At 32.8% G+C, this 21,508-nt stretch overlaps 2 protein-coding genes across 11 annotated transcripts in view; both read right to left on the reverse strand.

Annotated features, from left to right (window-relative positions):
* The window catches only part of LOC143256360 (uncharacterized), a 188,796-nt gene that overhangs the window by 71,708 nt on the left and 95,580 nt on the right, over nucleotides 1–21,508 (reverse strand). The gene's annotated exons all lie outside the window — the stretch shown is intronic.
* Nucleotides 8,540–21,342, reverse strand: LOC143256357 (thiol S-methyltransferase TMT1B-like). Of its 8 annotated transcripts, none has more exons than XR_013031303.1 (6): nucleotides 21,009–21,342; nucleotides 17,003–17,061; nucleotides 16,389–16,447; nucleotides 15,717–15,767; nucleotides 15,414–15,523; nucleotides 10,560–10,696 (listed from the first exon to the last, which is right to left on the reverse strand). XR_013031303.1 is itself a non-coding variant. In XM_076513496.1 (4 exons), the coding sequence occupies exons 1-3, from the start codon at nucleotides 21,118–21,120 to the stop codon at nucleotides 15,456–15,458; spliced, it is 231 nt and encodes a 76-aa protein (XP_076369611.1). In that variant the 5' UTR covers nucleotides 21,121–21,342; the 3' UTR covers nucleotides 10,560–10,696; nucleotides 15,414–15,455. The 8 variants fall into 8 exon arrangements, 4 of the variants coding, with proteins under 4 accessions (XP_076369610.1, XP_076369608.1, XP_076369607.1 ...); XR_013031302.1 differs by having other exon boundaries at nucleotides 15,700–15,767; XR_013031300.1 differs by lacking the exons at nucleotides 16,389–16,447; nucleotides 17,003–17,061 and adding an exon at nucleotides 13,935–13,990 and having other exon boundaries at nucleotides 10,621–10,696.

Raw genomic sequence — 21,508 nt, forward strand, 5'->3', positions numbered from 1 at the left:
TTAAACACGAAATTAAGACTTGAAAAACGGATTATCAAAAAGATTGCTTTGAAATGTGGAATTAAACAAAGCATTTCCTTAAATACATTAAGGGTAAACAAAATGTTAGAATGGTGGGTTATAAAGAAGGCATATATCTGATGATTACGAGATGACTGGGTTATTAAATTTTGCTTTTTGTTCGGTTTTACTGACGGCGATCTAAGGTAGTATTCCACATCTAAAACAATTGATAGATGGAAACATGATGAGACAAAATGGCTATATTAATATTTAGCTAGTTAAAGTTTACAAAATGATAAGGCTTCTGGACCAAATAGTTATTCTCCAAGGGTTTTGGAGGAAGGTAATCACTGGACGTACTACTTACTACTATTTTTCTCAGTTCTTGAACAGTGGACAGATACCAGAGGATCGGAAGTTAGTTAATACAACAACTCTTTTCAAAGGAAATGATAAAACTTGTCCCAATAATTACAGACCAATTAGTCTTACATTAAGTGCAGGAAAAGTTTTTGAATGTCTGTTATAAAGTTATTTAACAAAGTTCAGAATTTTATAGAATAGTCAAAATGATTTCACTGTGAGAAAATCTTGCCTTACATATCTTTTGAGCTTTTCGTGTGTGTGTGTGTGTGTTGTTTTTTTTTTTTTGAGAGATTAATACTTACGTACATGAAGGTAAGGGTGTAGATTTAGTGTGTCTGGATTTTCAGAAAGCATTTGACAAGGTGCCATATAAAAGCCTTGTGAAACAAATTATCTTTGTAAGTGTGGAAGATAAATTAGTAAATTGGACGGAAGAGTGGCTGGATGGATGAAGGCAGAAGGTTAAAAGTGGAGTTCAGTTAAACTGGATTAATGTCACAAGCGGGATGCCTTAGGTCTCAGTATTAGGGCCTCTACTTTGTTTGATTTACATCGATAACATAGATAAAGGAATGGTCAATAAGTTCCCTAAATTTACTAATGATATCAAGTTCTTGTATGTTTTAGCTGTGAAGAGGGTGCTGGTAATTTACCAAATAATTTAGATCATTTAGTGAGTTGGGTGAATACGTGACAGATGGATTTTACTTTTAGTAAATGCAAGATTATGTATTTGGGATATCATATTTTGAATTATGAGTATAATCTGGACATGAATAGCCTTCACAGTGTCATGCAGGAAAGGGATCTTGGTGAATAGTATAATTTCGTTGTACAGGTCGCTGGTTAGCCCCAATCTGGAGTTTTGTGTTCACTCTTGGGCTTCTTACCTTAAGAAAAACATTGCTTTGGTTTGAATTTCGCGCAGAACTACACCAGAACTATTTGCGCTAGCCGTTCCTAAGTTTGCAGTGTAAGACTAGATGGAAGGCAGCTAGACATCACCACTCACCGCCAACTCTTGGGTTACTGTTTTACTAACGAATAGTGAGATTTACCGTCACATTATAACGTCCCCACGGCTGAAACGACGAGCATGTTCGATGTAACGGGGATTCGAACCCGCAACCATCGGCTTACGAGTCGAACGCCTTAACACACTTGGCCATGCCGGGCCATAAGAGAGTGCAAATACACCAAAAGAGCTTTCTCTATTCTCTGTACTTTAGCTCACTTAAACTTAACAGTTGTCTAAGAATGTCTTCTGTCAAAATAAAACTAATTTGTTACCATAAAGGTGTCAAAACATCTTGTATCATGGCATAACTGACTAATATGTTGCCATAGAGATGTTAAAATGCCTTGTGTCGTAACTGATAAATTTGATAACATGGTGGGTTTACAAATGTTTTGTAACGTAACTGTAGTTTTATCTCGAATACAGATTTTATTTCCGAAATGAACCTGCTGATACATTATATTCCTGAGTAAACATTCATTATACTCAACAGTGGGGGTCAACCCGGAGCCCGCAGGTGTTGTTTTTTTTCAGGTCTGTGAAGGCCCCAAGCCATCACATTAATCTTAGATAATAAAAGAAAAAAATAAGAGAGTGCTTTGTTTGTTTGTTTGTTTCGAATTTCGCGCAAAGCTACTCGAGGGCTACCTGCGCTAACCGTTCCTAATTTAACAGTGTAAGACTAGAGGGAAGGCAGCTAGTCATCACCACCTACCGCCAACTCTTGAGCTACTCTTTTACCAACGAATAGTGGGACTGACCGTCACATTATAACGCCCCCACGGCTGAAAGGGCGAGCATGATTGGTGCGACTGGGATTCGAACCCGCAACCCTCGTCTTACGAGTCAAACGCCTTAACACATTTGGCCATGCCAAAAAGAGCTTTCTCTATGAAACCTAGCTCCGTTAGGTGGCGCATCTATCTCCGAACTAACTAAGCCCATAAAAACTACCATTACTTGGAAGTACTGAAAAAATGTAAATGTCATAGAAAGTATCATAAAACTGTCAAACAAGAGATAATAAAATTTGGGGAATTTCAACACAATTAACATTGCTTGTAATTTTATTATTTGTCATTCTTAAGCTAGTATATTGTGTCTATCGACTATATATAATGTACATAAAATATGAAATTCACATTTAGAAGCTAAATGTAGATAACCAATATGGAAAACAAGTAATAACGAATATGTATAATGGAAGCATTAGCATTAAAACATCTGTCAGCCTGGCTTTTTCACTTTGAGACTTCCTGTCGCTCAACAGTTTAAGGGCTTATAACATTAAAAATCGGTGATTAGTGAGATTCAATTTAATATTGATGGCACTGTTGTAATAACGAGGTCTTTCATATTATCTGCTAAAAAAAAATTAATGTCGAGTACACGCAACAACCACAGTTAGTGTATTTCCTTACTTCCGTTTTAATAAAGTATCTATCAGGTTGAACATTTTTATATACACTGTCGTACAATTAATTAGGACTACGTTGCAAATGGTGTTCAAAACTCTTCAATAATATTAAGATTAATGTAAAATCAACTTACTTGCACAAAACAATCGTGGTAGTTCACGTACGTTGACAGATTTATTTTACAACATTCTTGAACACAAAACAAATGCGGTAGCTGACACACACATTGACAGATTTATTTTACTTCCTTCTTGAGCTCAAAATACACAATGATAGATTTACTCTAATACAATTTTCAACACAAAACAAACGCGGTTGTTAAAACACATTCACAAATTTATCTGAAAGCTTTCATGTGGTGAGTTGGAATTATTATGCCTGACCTGGTTTCTTAACTCATGTAACACTTACGACCAGACCGAAGGTAAGAAATATTATCGTCTTATCTATAGTAGACTGTTTAATTTATCATAACTATGTGGATACACTAGCGCGTATTTGCAGAAACTATCCACGGGCACTTAAGATCCACGCATTTAGTTCTCGGCAAATTCTTCAATATTCTATAGTGCCAAGTTTTAAGATTGGTGGAATATATAACACACCCTTACCATAAAAATACGCCTATATTGTAAGGTTGTTAAAGGTTTAGAGCCAAATAAAAAAAATGTTTAATTGTTTTCAATTGAAAATTAACGTTTACACAACAGGATGTCATAGACAGAAATTAACTCCAAAGCTATATCCGAATTAAAGCCATAGCAAAGTCACAGAAGACTTGGATTACAGATCAAAATCTCTCACAAAAGGTTTTGGTTACGAACGAGAACCTTCTGACTGAAAATGTTACTGCTGTGGAATTGAAGATATCTCTAGCTACAAGAGATATGTAGCAGACGATGATTTGAAATTCTGGAAAGCTCACAAGATTCTGGCCATTAATGTTCGTTTTAACGAAGAAGATGGTCCAACAATTCCCTCAAGTAACGATGTTATTCCAATGGACTTTAGTGGCTTTTGTCTTATTAAAACACAGTGTTTTGGAAATTTACGTCCTTGAACAATGGTGTATAGAAACTTCACAAGACGAATATCCTTGTCGTCGTCGATGTCCTTCACAGTAATTTGTTACAAAAAAAACCTGGATGTTGAGCCTTGGTGTGTAATTACGATCGCTTGATTAAAACAATCAAGGAAATAGTTCTAAGGACAACGAAAAGCGCCGTTCTTATAAAGTGAAGTTAAATCTTATTAATAACATGACTGAATTTATAAATTCTGTGGAAAAAACTAATATTTTTAGAATTAATCATTTGAAAAGAGCAAGTTTTTCCGTTTCAATGATCCTCTCTCTCTTAGCAATCCCATTTGTCAAGGACTTAGTTTTATTGTTTGTTTTCCTTCTTTCTTGTTTGTTTTGCACTAAAAATGTCTTCCTTGTTTTGATATCTAAGTCTTGTACATGGGTAAACAAAGAGGTGTGAAAACAGCCTCAAAACACCGAAATTATAACCTTCTCAAGTCCTTTTATAATCTTGCTTACAAAAAGAAACGTGTACTACGTTTTTCTTGTGGCCTACATTTGGACTTCTCGATTCTGACAGCTTTCATCAGTAAGTACTGAAAACAAATGCGCAACCGTTTTTATAATCGGCCACTTCCTTGTCCTGATAAATGTGTATTTTATCCTTCCTACTTAATTCGAAGATACCTACGTAGCACCCGAGAACATATCTGTAAACAGTTTCAATGCGTTAAAGAAAATAAATTTACAATAAAAAACGACCCAAACAACTACGTTACGCAGTAATTATATGTTTCACGTTGATCATAGATGGCGTACTTAGCAAACTGGGTCTTGTAAAGAGCAATAGATAATGTTCTTGTAACATTTTTTAAATTTTGGCCGTAACTTTTTCCTCCTCCACCATCACAATATAATATTGAACCACACACAGACGGAAACATAATTTCATAAAATATTAATCGCCCAAATAAGTGTTTCAGTAATAAAACCTTTCAAGTGCATCATCTGGGACAAGGTGCATTGGCCCGGCATGGCCAAGCGTGTTAAGGCGTGCGACTCGTAATCCGAGGGTCGCGGGTTCGCGCCCGCGTCGCGCTAAACATGCTCGCCCTCCCAGCCGTGGGGGTGTATAATGTGACGGTCAATCCCACTATTCGTTGGTAAAAGAGTAGCCCAAGAGTTGGCGGTGGGTGGTGATGACTAGCTGCCTTCCCTCTAGTCTTACACTGCTAAATTAGGGACGGCTAGCACAGATAGCCCTCGAGTAGCTTTGTGCGAAATTCCAAAACAAACAAACAAGGTGCATTTTGTTTCAAGAATCAACATTTTCAAACAATTCATACTTCATCTAACATCAAACGTTTTCAAAGTGTGTCTTTACAAATAATTTATTCATCATCTGGTAACAGCTTTTCATCTCAAAGTGTGCCTTTCAAAAATGTTTATACATCATCTGGCATCAAATGTTTTCAAAGGACTTACACGTAACCTATTATCAAGTGTTACCAAAGGGCTTGCACATTATCTATCATCAAGTGTTTTCATAGGGCTTGTACATAATATACACTGCTGGCCAAAATCTTAAGGCCAATGAACATAAAGAAAAGGGCCTGGCACGACCAGGTGGGTTAAGGCGTTAGACTCGTAATCTGAGGGTCACGGGTTCGCATCCCCGTCGCACGAAACATGCTCACCTTTTCAGCCATGGGGGCGTTATAATGTGACGGTCAATCCACTATTCGTTGGTACAAGAGTATCCCAAGAGTTGGTGGTGGGTGGTGATGATTAGCTGACTTCCCTCTAGTCTTACACTGTTAAATTAGGGACGGCTAGCGCAGATAGCCCTCGAGTAGCTTTGCGCAATATTCAAAAACAAAAACAAACACATATACAAAAGTTTTATTATACTATGACGTCAATGACAGTTGTCTCTTTAGGACATTAGAGATATATTAACAATAGGGATCTACTTAGGACGTTATAGAGTTGTCAGTATCATCAACAATTATTTGTTTGCGACACAGAATAGACATTACCAACGAGTGCCTACATTACCGAAGGGCTATCGACATTTGTTTATTTTAGATATAATAGAGATGTAAGATTTTTTAAACTAAGTCTTCCTACTTCTTATTACTTTACTTTTAATTTTTTGATTACTTGAATTTATTCGTGAATACGACTACAAGTGTTCAGTTTTAAATAACTACAAAATTTATATCATACTTGAATGAGTGTAGCTCCGAAAGACGTCAGAAAACTGGGATAAGTGATAATTAAGAATAAATTTACACGTCTAAATGAAATGTTTAATTAAGTATTCATTTAAAGGTTTGTATTTATTATTTATTGAAATTAATAACACTGATGATTTTTTTTGTGAGCCTTTTTTTTTACCTCACCTTCAACAAAATACGCTCAAAGTTGTTTTAGGGCTCTTGTGATAATAAACTAATTCATCGTCAGCCTAACTTTGAAAATGTGTTGTGGTCACAATAATCTTCAATAATTTCAATATGTGAAAAACGAAAAAGAACGTGTTATTAATGTTCTTTCTCGGTTATTACAGTATTGCTATTTGATGAATTACTCAAGTTATTTATTATTTTGTTACACATAATTTACAAAACTCGGTATATTTTCGTATCTTCAACAACTACCGTTTTCAAACGAACATTAGAAATATTGTAGTACAACAACTCTCGGATAAAGTGACAAGTTAACTCTATTTCGTGTTCTACTAATTCCAGTACATTTTTCTGTATAAGTAGGTCAGTTGTATAAAAAATGGATGAGCACCATACATACACATACAAAGCGTTACTGGTTTGGGTTGACAAACTCGTGTTAACTCACAGTAAAGTATTATTTTTATGAGACGAAACACCGTACGGGTTAATAAACTGACTGAAAACACCACAACGTTCATTAGCCTCATCGTTTCTCTGACGATACAACCTCTTGAAACATCACCTGCCCTCAATAAGTCAAGTCAATAGTCTAATAATGATGCCACCAGTGGCACTGGTATTCTATGGGCACCCGCCGCTAAAAAACGGTTTTCAATACACGTGGCGGGCAGAGCACAGTTAGCCAGTTGTGTAGGTTTGTGCTTAATTCTAAACAAACAATCCATCCATGATAACCTGAAGTACGTGAAAACTCGGTTTCGCATTTAATATATGAACTATCCAATTTGTAACTTTAACTTATATAGAAGTGTTTTTCACGAACAGATCGATTATATACAATATTTTTATCGGTTTTTTTTTCTGTCAGAGAGTATATTTTGTCTTGTCTTAAGTTTGCTTTCCTAAAACAAAAAGGAAGAAAGAAAGAAACATTCTGTAATATTTTACCATGTCACTTTTCTCTATATATGTATAACATAAAACCTCACTGGCTCATTGATAACTCTGAAGGCTTACAACGTTAAAAACCATGTTTCTGTATATGTATTTATCCATAACTAATTATTTTTTCTAAATTTATTTTCTTATATACCCCGATGTCTCTGTGGTAAGTCATTGGGTTTATAACGTTAAAATTTTGTATTTCGTTACTTGATGTGAGTACAGCGTATATAACTCATTATGTAGGTTTACACTTACCAACGTCTCCCGCTTGTACAGAGGTATGTCTACTGATTTACAACGCTAAAATCAGGGGTTCGATTCCCCTCGCTAGGCTCAGCAGATAGCTTAACAAGAAAGAAAGAATATATTCCTGTACAAGTATTGAGTAATACTAACCTTACGTTTGCGTATAAAAACACCTGAGGTGTGCTTCGCAAAAGCTTTGACAGAATAAAAAATTAACTACTAACCTCATATTTAACCTTTAATTTAGTTGAGCGCAATTTTATCAGGCCTAAAAGTATCTCGCAGAAACTGAATTCAGCACCCTCTCAAAAGTTCATCTATTTAGTATTGTGTTATTGTTACAAGTTTACTTTTATATCAAGTTAATGTTGTCGAATTAAGTTTATTTTATATTGTTTTGTGCTAAATTTACTGTATAAATACAATGTTATTATACTGAGTTTAGTTTCCAGTTAATGTCTAATAAGTAATATTGCACAATTTTTACTGACATTGTATTAGAAATGTCTCCATGTTCCATTGTTTTAACTCGTACATAATATAAGTTAAGTTTCAATATTCCATTATTTTACCCGATATTTAATATGTTTTGTCTTAATATGCCACATCGGTTAATTTTAACCGATCTTTTACTATAAGTTATGTCCTAATTTCTACTATTTTAAGTAATTTTGTAATATACGTGGTATCGTCAGGATAAACTGGTTTAAGACTTGTGGATACATTTCATTTCAGTACTTTCTTTATCCATTTCTTTAAGATTACCTTCTAAACCAGTGTTTGTGTGTTTTATTATCTTTTGTAGGGCGTTTAATGGTTGACGAAAGATTGGTGTGTGGATCTAGGGAAACAAATTTGATTGTGTGCTGACAAACATGCTATGGCGGAAATGAGTACTTTGACCGCTGGCCCTTTATAGTAGGAACAGAGATATCGCCCTCATTCAGAACTAGTTAACCAAGTTGGGTTACGGTCACTCTGTTAAAAGTTGGCTCGTAACGCTAAAATGTGGGGCTCGATCGAACAGAACAAAGATAACCCTTTTTGGAGCACTGCGCTAACTAAACACACACGCAAACTCACACATAAATCATGATACAACAAATCAGGAGAGTGCTGTTAATTTATTAAAGTACAAAGAGCTGTAAAACGACCTAGAATATACAAGATTTTATAACGCAACACTTGTACTCACACACACACACATATATAGATGTACATGTAAAAAATTCACGAGCTACGTTAAATTTACTTTGTAGCAACACCTACAAGGTGTGGTCTACAAACAATGGGCACGAATAAAGGATAGGAAGTTTCATAAGTTACATGAGAAAACCCAGCACGGTCTATATAAGAAACAGGAGATCGGGTAATTTTGCATCCGGCAAAAAATACGGTCCATATAGGTTCGAACTTTTCTTGTATCATTTTACGCCAAGTTTCTTTAGGGAACACAACATGCTCAAAAAAATAATATTTTCCACCCTGAAAAACACAAAAAGAGTAGATTTATCAACAAAGATCTTCCACAAAAGGAGAAATAAAATAAGTACTAATGAACGATGAATTCGTTAAGTATAAAACACTATTACTAACAATGCTAAAATAATAATGAATGTTGTCAACAGTAAGTATAAAACACTATTACTAACAAAGCTAAAATAATAATGAATGTTGTCAACAGTAAGTATAAAACACTATTACTAACAATGCTAAAATAAAAATGAATGTTGAGAATAATAAGTAATAAACACTAATACTAACAATACTAAATTTCCAATGAATGTTGAGAATAATAAGTAGTAAACACTAATACTAACAATACTAAAGTTACAATGAATGTTGAGAATAATAAGTAGTAAACACTAATACTAACAATACTAAAGTTACAATGAATGTTGAGAATAATAAGTAGTAAACACTAATACTAACAATACTAAAGTTACAATGAATGTTGAGAATAATAAGTAGTAAACACTAATACTAACAATACTAAAGTTACAATGAATGTTGAGAATAATAAGTAGTAAACACTAATACTAACAATACTAAAGTTACAATGAATGTTGAGAATAATAAGTAGTAAACACTAATACTAACAATACTAAAGTTACAATGAATGTTGAGAATAATAAGTAGTAAACACTAATACTAACAATACTAAAGTTACAATGAATGTTGAGAATAATAAGTAGTAAACACTAATACTAACAATACTAAAGTTACAATGAATGTTGAGAATAATAAGTATTAAACACTAATACTAACAATACTAAAGTTACAATGAATGTTGAGAATAATAAGTAGTAAACACTAATACTAACAATACTAAAGTTACAATGAATGTTGACTTCGTTAAGTTTAAAACATTATTATTTTACTATTATTAATAATAATAATGAATGTTGACAACAGTATGTATTAAACTATTACTAACAATACTAAAGTTACAATGAATGTTGACTTCGTTAAGTTTAAAACATTATTATTTTACTATTATTAATAATAATAATGAATGTTGACAACAGTATGTATTAAACTATTACTAACAATACTAAAGTTACAATGAATGTTGACTTCGTTAAGTTTAAAACATTATTATTTTACTATTATTAATAATAATAATGAATGTTGACAACAGTATGTATTAAACTATTACTAACAATACTAAAGTTACAATGAATGTTGACTTCGTTAAGTTTAAAACATTATTATTAACAATACTAACTTAACAATGAATATTGACTCCGTTAAATGTAAAACATTATTATTTTATTATTGTTAACATTGTCAACATTCATTATTATTTTACTGTCGTTTATAATAATATTTTATACTTAACATAGTCAACATTCATTGTTACTTTACCATTGTTAGTAATTGTTTTATACTTATTGTTGTCAACATTCGTTATTATTTTAGTATTGTTAATAATAGTGTTTTATACTTACTGGAGTTAATACTCTTAAAATTTCTTTCAAAGTTTCTTGGATGCTGGTAACTGAGCACATAACGTAGGTTGACGTCACAGTGTCCACGCTATTATCAGGAATATCTTTCATGTCTTCGGCTCCACAGCATAATAGTTGTTCGACCACAACATGCCGGTTCTTCTTTAAATTGTGGGCTTTGTGAAAGTAGAAACTGAAGTGTGGGTTAGGGTCGACGCCTATGAATCGGCTGTTGTTAGGATAAAACTCCAAGTTACAACCGTGCGCTGCTCCAATTTCTAGGATTCGAATCGTCTCTTCTTTACGGAGATCTGGATCATGAGAAACGATCGTTTGAAGTCCTTTAAAATGTTCTCTTTTCATTTCGAACATAAAGATTTCAGCAACAGGATTCCAGATGTTGGAGTGGAACCAGGCAAACCAACGAGTACGAAGATATGTATTGTACTTAAGTACAAAGAAGAGGAAAATTAAAAAGGTCATAATTGGTAACATCATGTAACACATGATGGCCTTAACTGTTTTCAGTGCAAAACTAGTCATTGTTACCCCAACCATGTCATTCGTCTGTCTGGCAGATCACACTGGTATCGAATGCTGTCGCATCAGGAAGAGGAAAACTGGAATTGGTGGCTATCTGAGCCACGTGTCAGAACAAGGTTTCAGTGAAACTTGCCTGTAGGCTTGAATTTTTATGTCTTATTACAGCTTACGTCACAAATGTTGTTTTCATAAAAGTAAAGTGGTAAATATGAGGAAGTAAACACAAGAAAACCAGTGTGTGTTATAGAGAAAACACATGATTTATATCACGAAATAAGTTGGAGATGGGCGGTGATGACTAGCTGCCTTCCCTTTAAGTCTTACACTGCTAAATTAGGGACGGCTAGCGCAGTTAGCCCTCATGTAGCTTTGCGCAAAATTTAGAGAAAAACAAACAAACCTTACGCGATAAAAACCAATAACAACAAATAATATTATTTTCAAATTCTGCATAACTGAAGTATGGGAAATCAGTAATTAAAACCAAAACAACATTTATGAAGTTTAAATCAACGGGCCTGTGCAATCGAGTAACCGCATTCAACATTCCTAATATCCCCGATGGGATAGCTGGAGGTCTTTTTACAATTATAAAATAATTATCGATTATCCTCGATAATCACAGCAGATAACCAGATGTGGCTCTGATATGAGAAAACACACAAACGCACATTCTTCTAATAAAATAAATAAATAAAATCTGTAACGTCCTTGAAATGAGTGAAAACAATGGATGAAACTCTCCATGCACTTTTAAATAGAAAGTCATATAGCTTATTCTAAAAGTAAGAAATACTTTAGTTGTTATTGCCACAACAATTTCAGTATAGTGCTGTTGTTTGACGTGCCTGTTGGAAGTTCTTGTGTTTGACACTCCTGACACAAAACGGTCTCCTAACTACAGACAACTATCTCACAAAACAGTCTCCTAACTACAGACAACAATATCATAGAACAGTCTCATAACTACAGAAATTATGTCACAGAACAGTCTCCTAACTACAGACAACTATACCACAGAACAGTCTCCTAACTACAGACAACTTTCTCACAGAACAATCTCCTAACTAGAGACAACTATATCATAGAACAGTCTCATAACTACAGACAACTCTGACACAGAACAGTCTCCTAACTACAGACAACAATATCATAGAACAGTCCCATAACTACAGAAATTATGTCACAGAACAGTCTTCTAACTACAGACAACTATCTCACAGAACAGTCTCCTAACTACAGACAACTATACCACAGAACAGTCTCCTAACTACAGACAACAATATCATAGAACAGTCTCATAACTACAGAAATTATGTCACAGAACAGTCTTCTAACTACAGACAACTATCTCACAGAACAGTCTCCTAACTACAGACAACTATACCACAGAACAGTCTCCTAACTACAGACAACAATATCATAGAACAGTCTCATAACTACAGAAATTATGTCACAGAACAGTCTCCTAACTACAGACAACTATCTCATAGAACAGTCTCCTAACTACAGACAACTATACCACAGAACAGTCTCCTAACTAGAGACAACTATATCATAGAACAGTCTCATAACTGCAGACAACTGTGACACAGAACAGTCTCCTAACTACAGACAACAATATCATAGAACAGTCTCATAACTACAGACAACTCTGACACAGAACAGTCTCCTAACTACAGACAACAATATCATAGAACAGTCTCATAACTACAGACAATTATGTCACAAAACAGTCTCCTAACTACAGACAACAATATCATAGAACAGTCTCATAACTACAGAAATTATGTCACAGAACAGTCTTCTAACTACAGACAACTATCTCACAGAACAGTCTCCTAACTACAGACAACTATACCACAGAACAGTCTCCTAACTACAGACAACAATATCATAGAACAGTCTCATAACTACAGAAATTATGTCACAGAACAGTCTTCTAACTACAGACAACTATCTCACAGAACAGTCTCCTAACTACAGACAACTATACCACAGAACAGTCTCCTAACTACAGACAACAATATCATAGAACAGTCTCATAACTACAGAAATTATGTCACAGAACAGTCTCCTAACTACAGACAACTATCTCACAGAACAGTCTCCTAACTACAGAGAACTATGTCACCACATGTGTACAAGAAGTTTCTTTGAAAAACCTTAAAAACTAGTCTTTGATATGACTAAACATTATTTTTCATGCCTAGACCACTACCATATCCGTCGTATCCAGACAGCCTGATGATCCCTTGAGCGAAAGGCCTTGTTGGTTCTAAACAAGGCAGATAAAGAGCTATCTACATACTGTTATTCCATATTATCCTTTATTTTCATTTATAAATCCAAAGAGTGGCTGACTTCATTCTTATTACCATGTGGCATCATCTATTACCTATTAATCACTCGATTTTTACAACCACTATGTTTCCCACCTTTCTTTATTATATTTATGTTTGATTGTATTGTGTCCCAAACTTCTTTATTAGTAAATTACATAAGTTAGTAAGTCTGTGTTGTGTACCACATTTGTATTGATAATTTCTTCTATTATTTACCACATTTTTAATCAGTAATTTCAGCTCAACTTGGTAAACACTTATTGTGATCATGTTGCTATCATATTCAACCATCATGTTCTATTCATTGTCTGAATCGACTTGAATGGCACATTCTTGTAATTATAAATATATACTTTTATAATGTATCATAAAGTTCAAATCTTACAATTATTTAATTACAATCCACATATGAAAACATATTTTTGTTTTAAAATACAGTTTCCAGAAAAATAAACCAAATCGTGTTTGTTTAATAATTATCAAACATTTCATAACAGTTTTCTGAAGTTACTTTACCCAAATGATACCTCTACATGGTTACAGTAATTTCTCTCAATGTGACATTTATAATTTCGAAAATGTAACTATAGCAACAGATGTACTGTTAACTTTTGTTTCTATAAGAAAAAAACAATCTCTGTTAAAACAGTTAAACTATTACCTTCAGTTCCATGATAGTGAGATGTTACTCTAACAACAGATGTGCTGTTACCTTCACTTAAAAAAAAAAAAAATCTCTGTAGAAACAGTTCAACTGGTACCTTCAGTTTCATAAAATAAAGAAGTTACTAAAGCAACATATTTAATGTTACCTTTAGTATCTATAACACAAAAAATCACTCTAGAAATAGTTAATCAGTTCCCCTCAGTTCCATGAGATAAAGAAGTTACTAAAGCAACATATTTAATGTTACCTTTAGTATCTATAACACAAACAATCACTATAAAAAGAGTTAATCAGTTCCTTTCAGTTCCATGAGATAAAGAAGTTACTAAAGCAACATATTTAATGTTACCTTTAGTATCTATAACACAAACAATCACTATAAAAAGAGTTAATCAGTTCCTTTCAGTTCCATGAGATAAAGAAGTTACTGCATCAACAGATGTACTTTTACATTTAATCTCTATAAGATAAAAAATCACTGTAAAACAGTTAATCTCTTACCTTCAGTTCCAAGAAATAACATGTTACTATAGCAACAAATGTACTGTTACCTTCAGTTTCTAAATGACAAAAAATCATTGTGAAAACAGTTAAACTATTACTTTTAGTTCTTTGAAATAAAGAACTTAACCAACCACCACAAATGTACTGTTACCTGCAGTTTCTGAAACACAAAAACAATGACAGTCATAACAGTTAAACTGTTACCTTTACTTCTATTGGATGAAGATACTACTGTACCAACAAATGCACTGTTACCTTCAGTTTCTATAAGATAAAACAATCACTGTAAAAACAGTGAAACTGTTACCTTCACTTTCATGAAGTAAAGAAGTTACTCTTCCGTAATTAAACTGGTACCTTCAGTTCCATGAGAAAATAAAGTTACTGTAACAACAGATGTACTTTCACCTTTAGTATCTATAAGACAAAAAATCATTCTAAAAACAGTTAAGCTGTTACTTTTAGTTCTTTGACACAAAGAACTTACTGTACCAACAGATGTACTGTTACCTTTAGTTTCTAAAAGACAAAAACATCAGTGTAAAAACAATTAAACTGTTACCTTCAGTTCCATGAGATAAAGATCTTACTGCAACAACAGATTTACTATTACCTTCAGTTTCATATGACAAAAACAATCTCTGTAAAAACAGTTAAACTGTCACCTTCACTTTCATAAGATAAAGAAGCTTTTATTTCATTGTTAACCTGGTACCGTGAGTCCCATGAGATAAAGAAGTCACTGTAGCAACAGATTTACTGTTACCTTTAGAATGTATAAGACAAAAAATCACTCTAAAAACAGCTTATCTATTACCTTCAGTTCCATGAGATAAAGAAGTTACTGTAGCACTGTGTGTACTGTTACCTACACTTTCTGTGAGACAAAAAATCATAGTAAAAATAGTTCAACTGTTACCTTCACTTCCATGAGATAAAATATTACTATAGCAACAGATGTACTATTACCTTCAGTTTCAATAAAACAGAAAACACTGTCAAAACAAATTATCAGTTATCTTCATTTGCATGAGATACGTAAGTTACTCCACCAACACATGTATGGTTAATTCCAGTTTCTGTAAGAGAGAAAAACCATGATATAAACAGTTAAACTATTATCTTCAAATCAATGAGATAAAGAAATTACTGTATCAATGTTAAACTGTTACCTGCAGTTTCTATATGATAAATACTCACTATAGAAATAATTAAACTATTACCTTCAATTCAATGAGATAAAGAAGTTACTTACCAACGTTAAATTATTACCTTCAGTTCCATGAGATAAAGAAGTTACTCTAGCAATAAATGAACTGATACCTTGAGTTTGTAAAAGAAAAAAAAACACTATGTTACTATAGCAAGAGATGTACTGTTATCTTCAGTTTTAAAAAGACAGAAAATCACTGTATAAATGGATAAACTGGTACCCTCAGTTCCATGAATTAAAAAGTTACTCTAGGAACAAATGTACTGTTACCTTCAGTTTGTAAAAGAAAAATATCACTCAAGAAACAGCTAAACAGGTACATTAAGTTCCATAAGATAACAAAGTTACTGTAGGAACAGATGTATTGTCGTCTTCAGTTTGTAAGAGACAAATACAACCATTGTAGAAACATTTAAAGTTGTACTTTCAGTTCCATGAGATAAAGAAGTTACTGTAGCAACAAATGTACTGTTACCTTCAGTTTGTATAAGACAAAAGAATCATTGAAAAGACAGTTAAACTGTTACCTTCAATTCCAAGAGATAAAATATTACTATAGCAACAGATTTAATGTTACCTTCAGTATGCAAAACCCAAAAAAATCATTGTAGAAACAGTTAATCAACTGCATTCAGTTCCATAACTTAAAGAAGTTACTGTAGCAACAGATGTACTGTTACTTTTTGTTTCTATAAGACAAAAAATCTTTGTAAAAACAGTAAATCTCTTACCTTCAGTTCCATGGGATAAAGGTGTTACTGTAGCAACATACATACGGCTACCTTATGTTCTATAAGACAAAAAAATCACTGTAAAAACACTTAAACTGTTTACTTGAGTTCCATGAGATAAAACATTTACTGTACCAACGTTACTGTTAACTTAAGTTTCATGAGATAAAGAAGTTACTGTTGCAATAGATGAATTGTTAGCTGCAGTATCTATAAAACAAAAAAGTCATTATAAAAACAGTTAAACTATTATCTTCAGTTCCATAAGATAAAGAAATTACTATAGCAATAAATGAACTGTTACCTTCAGTTTGTAAAAGACAAAAAAACACTATGTTACTATTGCAAGAGATGTACTGTTATTTTCAGTTTTAAAAAGACAAAAAATTACTGTATAAACAGTTAAACAGGTGCGTTAGTTCTATGAGATAACAAAGTTGCTGTAGCAACAGATGAACTGTTACATTCAGTCTCTATAAGATAAAAAAAACACTAAAACAGGTAAACTCTTACCTTGAGTTCCATGAGATAAAATGTTCCTTTAACAAAAGATGTACTGTTACCATCAGTTTGTAAAAGACAAAAAAAAGTAGTAGAAACTTTTAAACCCGTACCTTCAGTTCATGAGGTAAAGAAATTACTGTAGCAACAGATGTACTGTTACCTTCAGTTTCTAAAAGACAAAAAAATAATTGAAAAAACAGTTAAACTGTTACCTTCACATACAAAGGATAAAAATATTACTGTAGCAACAGGTGTATTCTTACTTTCACTTTTATAAAAACAAGTCAGTGCATCTGTTCTTACAGTAACATCTTAATGTCATGGAACTGAAGGTAACAGTTTAACTGTTTCAAAGTGATTTCCTTTGTCTTATAAAACATGAAAGTAACAGTACAACTGTTGCTACAGTAGCTTCTTTACCTCACAGAGCTAAAGGTAACAGTTTAACTATTTTTACAGTGATTTTTTTTTGTCATATAGAAACTGAAGGTAACAGTACATCTCATGCTAGAGTAACTTCTTTATCTCATGGAACTGAACATACCAGTTTAACTGTTTATACAGTATGGAACTGAACATACCAGTTTAACTGTTTATACAGTATGGAACTGAACATACCAGTTTAACTGTTTATACAGTATGGAACTGAACATACCAGTTTAACTGTTTATACAGTATGGAACTGAACATACCAGTTTAACTGTTTATACAGTATGGAAATGAACATACCAGTTTAACTGTTTATACAGTATGGAACTGAACATACCAGTTTAACTGTTTATACAGTATGGAACTGAACATACCGGTTTAACTGTTTATACAGTTTAACTGTTTATACAGTATGGAAAACATACCAGTTTAACTGTTTATACAGTATGGAACTGAACATACCAGTTTAACTGTTTATACAGTATGGAACTGAACATACCAGTTTAACTGTTTATACAGTATGGAAATGAACATACCAGTTTAACTGTTTATACAGTATGGAACATACCAGTTTAACTGTTTATACAGTATGGAAATGAACATATCAGTTTAACTGTTTATACAGTATGGAAAACATACCAGTTTAACTGTTTATACAGTATGGAACAACATATCAGTTTAACTGTTTATACAGTATGGAACTGAACATACCAGTTTAACTGTTTATACAGTATGGAACTGAACATATCAGTTTAACTGTTTATACAGTATGGAACTGAACATACCAGTTTAACTGTTTATACAGTATGGAAATGAACATACCAGTTTAACTGTTTATACAGTATGGAACTGAACATACCAGTTTAACTGTTTATACAGTATGGAAATGAACATATCAGTTTAACTGTTTATACAGTATGGAACTGAACATACCAGTTTAACTGTTTATACTATTTATACAGTATGGAAATGAACATATCAGTTTAACTGTTTATACAGTATGGAAATGAACATATCAGTTTAACTGTTTATACAGTATGGAACTGAACATATCAGTTTAACTGTTTATACAGTATGGAAATGAACATACCAGTTTAACTGTTTATACAGTATGGAACTGAACATACCAGTTTAACTGTTTATACAGTATGGAAATGAACATACCAGTTTAACTGTTTATACAGTATGGAACTGAACATACCAGTTTAACTGTTTATACAGTATGGAAATGAACATATCAGTTTAACTGTTTATACAGTATGGAACTGAACATACCAGTTTAACTGTTTATACAGTATGGAAATGAACATATCAGTTTAACTGTTTATACAGTATGGAACTGAACATACCGGTTTAACTGTTTATACAGTATGGAACTGAACATATCAGTTTAACTGTTTATACAGTATGGAACTGAACATACCAGTTTAACTGTTTATACAGTATGGAACTGAACATACCAGTTTAACTGTTTATACAGTTATTTTTAGTCTTTTACAAACTGAAGGCAACAATACATCTGTTGGTACAGTAAATTTTTCATCTCAGTAAACTATAGGTAACAGTTTAAGTACTTTTACAATGATTTTTGTCTTTTAGAAACTGAAGGTAACAGTACACCTGTTGCTACAGTTACATCTTTATCTCATGGAACTGAATGTACCAGTTTAACTGTTTCTAAAGTGATTTTTTTGTCTTATACATACTGAAGGTAACAATACATCTGTTATTATAGTAATATTTTATCTCATAGAACTGAAAGTAAAACATATAGCTAAAAATGGCTGGTATGGATAAATAAAGCACTATATAGAGGAGCGAACAACGTAACAATTTAACAGTTTTTACTATAATTTTTTGTCTTATAGAAACTTTAGGTAACAGTACATCTGTTGCTACAATAACTTCTTTGTCTCATGGTACTGAAGGTAACAGTTTAACTGTCAACAGCTATTTTTTTGTCTTTCAGAAACTGAAGGTAACAGTAAATATCTTGCTACAGTAACTTCTTTATCTCTTGGAACTAAGGGTACCAGTTTAAGGATGGAACAGTTACTTCTTTATCTGATGGATGTGAAAGTTGCAGTTTAACTGTTTTTAGAGTGATTGTTTTTCTCTTAGAGAACTGAAGGTAACAGTAAAACTCTTGTTACAATGAGATCTTTATCTAATGGAACTCAATGTAACAGTTTAACTGTTTTTTCAATGATTTTTTTGTCTTTTTAAAACTAAAGGTAACAGTACAATGGATGTGAACATATTAATTTTGCAACAGATGTACTGTAACTTTCACTTTTTATAAGACAAAAAATCAAGGTAAAAAAGTTAAACTGTTACCTTCAATTCCATGAGATAAAGAAGTTACTGTAGCAACACATGTACTGCTACATTTAGTTTCAACAAGACAAAAGCAATCACTTTAAAAACAGTTAAAACTGTTACCTTCATTTTCATGGGATAAAGAAGCTAATGTAGAAACAGATGCACTGTTACCTTCAGTTTGTAAAAGAAAGAAAAGTCACTGTAGAAATAGTTAAACTGGTACCTTCATATAATGAGATAAAATATTACTATAGCAACAATTGTACTGTTAGGTCCAGTTTCCATAAGACAAAAAAATCATTGTAAAAGTACTTAAACTGTACATATTGTTTTTTTGAGAGACAAAAGTTACTGTACCAACTGATGTACAGTTGCCTTCAGTTTGTAAAAGACAAATAAATTACTGGTAATTTAGATAAAGAAGTTACTGTAGAAACAGACATTAGATGAAAACAATCACTGTAAAAACAGCTAAACTGTTACCTTTTGTTCTATGAGATAAAGAGGTTACTGTAGAAACAGACATTAGATGAAAACAATCACTGTAAAAACAGCTAAACTGTTACCTTTTGTTCTATGAGATAAAGAGGTTACTGTAGAAACAGACATTAGATGAAAACAATCACTGTAAAAACAGCTAAACTGTTACCTTTTGTTCTATGAGATAAAGAGGTTACTGAACCAACAGATGTACTGTTGCTATCAGTTTCTAAAACATAAAAAATCATTGAAAAAACATTAAACTGCTACCTTCACATCCATTGGATAAAGATATTATTACAGCAACAGATGTATTGTTACTTTCACTTTTTATAAAACAAAAATCACTGTAGAAACAGTTAAACTGTTACCTTCAGTTCCATGAGATAAAGAAGTTACTGTAGCAACACTGGTACTGTTACATTCAGTTTCAAGAACACAAAAGCAATCACTTTAAAAACAGTTAAAACTGTTACCTTCATTTTCATGGGATAAAGAAGCTATCATAGAAACAGATACACTGTTACCTTCAGTTTGTAAAAGACAAAAACGTTACTGTAGAAACAGTAATACTGGTACCATCATACCATGAGATAAAATATTACTGTAGAAACAGACATACTGTTACCTTCAGTTTCTATAAGACAAAGAAATCATTGTAGAAACAGTTAAACTGTTTCCTTCAGTTCCATGAGATAAAGAAGTTACTGTAGCAATAAATGTACAGTTGCTCTCAGTTTCTATAAGACAAGAACCATCACTGTAAAAACAGCTAAACTGTTACCTTCAGTCCAATGAGAAATGAAGTAATTGTACCAATATATGTAGTTACCTTCAGTTACTAAAAGACAATAAAATCACTGAAAAAAACAGTTAAACTATTACCTTCACTTCCGTAGGATAAAGATATTACTATAGCAAGAGATGTCCTGTTCATTTCACTTTTTACAAGACAAAAATCACTGCACAGGGTTGCCCGTAGTCCCAACCCATCCATATGTTATTATGTTATATTCAATTACGCATGCATTATAAACTTGTTTCTTTTTTCTCATAGAAATATGGCCGATGTAAGCCCATTTACACTTGAAGAGTGTGTTGTGACAAGTATGTAGGTACATGAGCGCAAGAATACTGGTGACACCACACATATACACTGGATACATAAGACATATGGTTGGCTAGGGACTTACGGACCACCCTGTAGAAACAGTTAAACTATTACCTCAATTCCATGAAATGAAAAGGTTACTGTAGAAACCCATGTACTGTTATATTCAGTTTCAACAACACAAAAACAATCAATTTAAAGACAATTAAAACTGTAACCTTCAGTTCCATGAGATAAAGAAGTTACTGTAGCAACATATGTAGTGTTATCTTCT

Source organism: Tachypleus tridentatus, chromosome 7 (genome assembly GCF_004210375.1).
Source record: "Tachypleus tridentatus isolate NWPU-2018 chromosome 7, ASM421037v1, whole genome shotgun sequence".
NCBI classification, from domain to species: Eukaryota; Metazoa; Arthropoda; class Merostomata; order Xiphosura; family Limulidae; genus Tachypleus; species Tachypleus tridentatus.

Bases quoted from the DNA above. Each gene is read 5' to 3' on its own strand.
- LOC143256357 (XM_076513492.1), bottom strand. From the start codon at position 10,943: ATGGTTGGGGTAACAATGACTAGTTTTGCACTGAAAACAGTTAAGGCC. The intron at 8,920-10,385 runs GTAAGTATAAAA...TGTGTTTTTCAG, and splicing joins TTTTAAGAGTATTAACTCCA to GGTGGAAAATATTATTTTTT.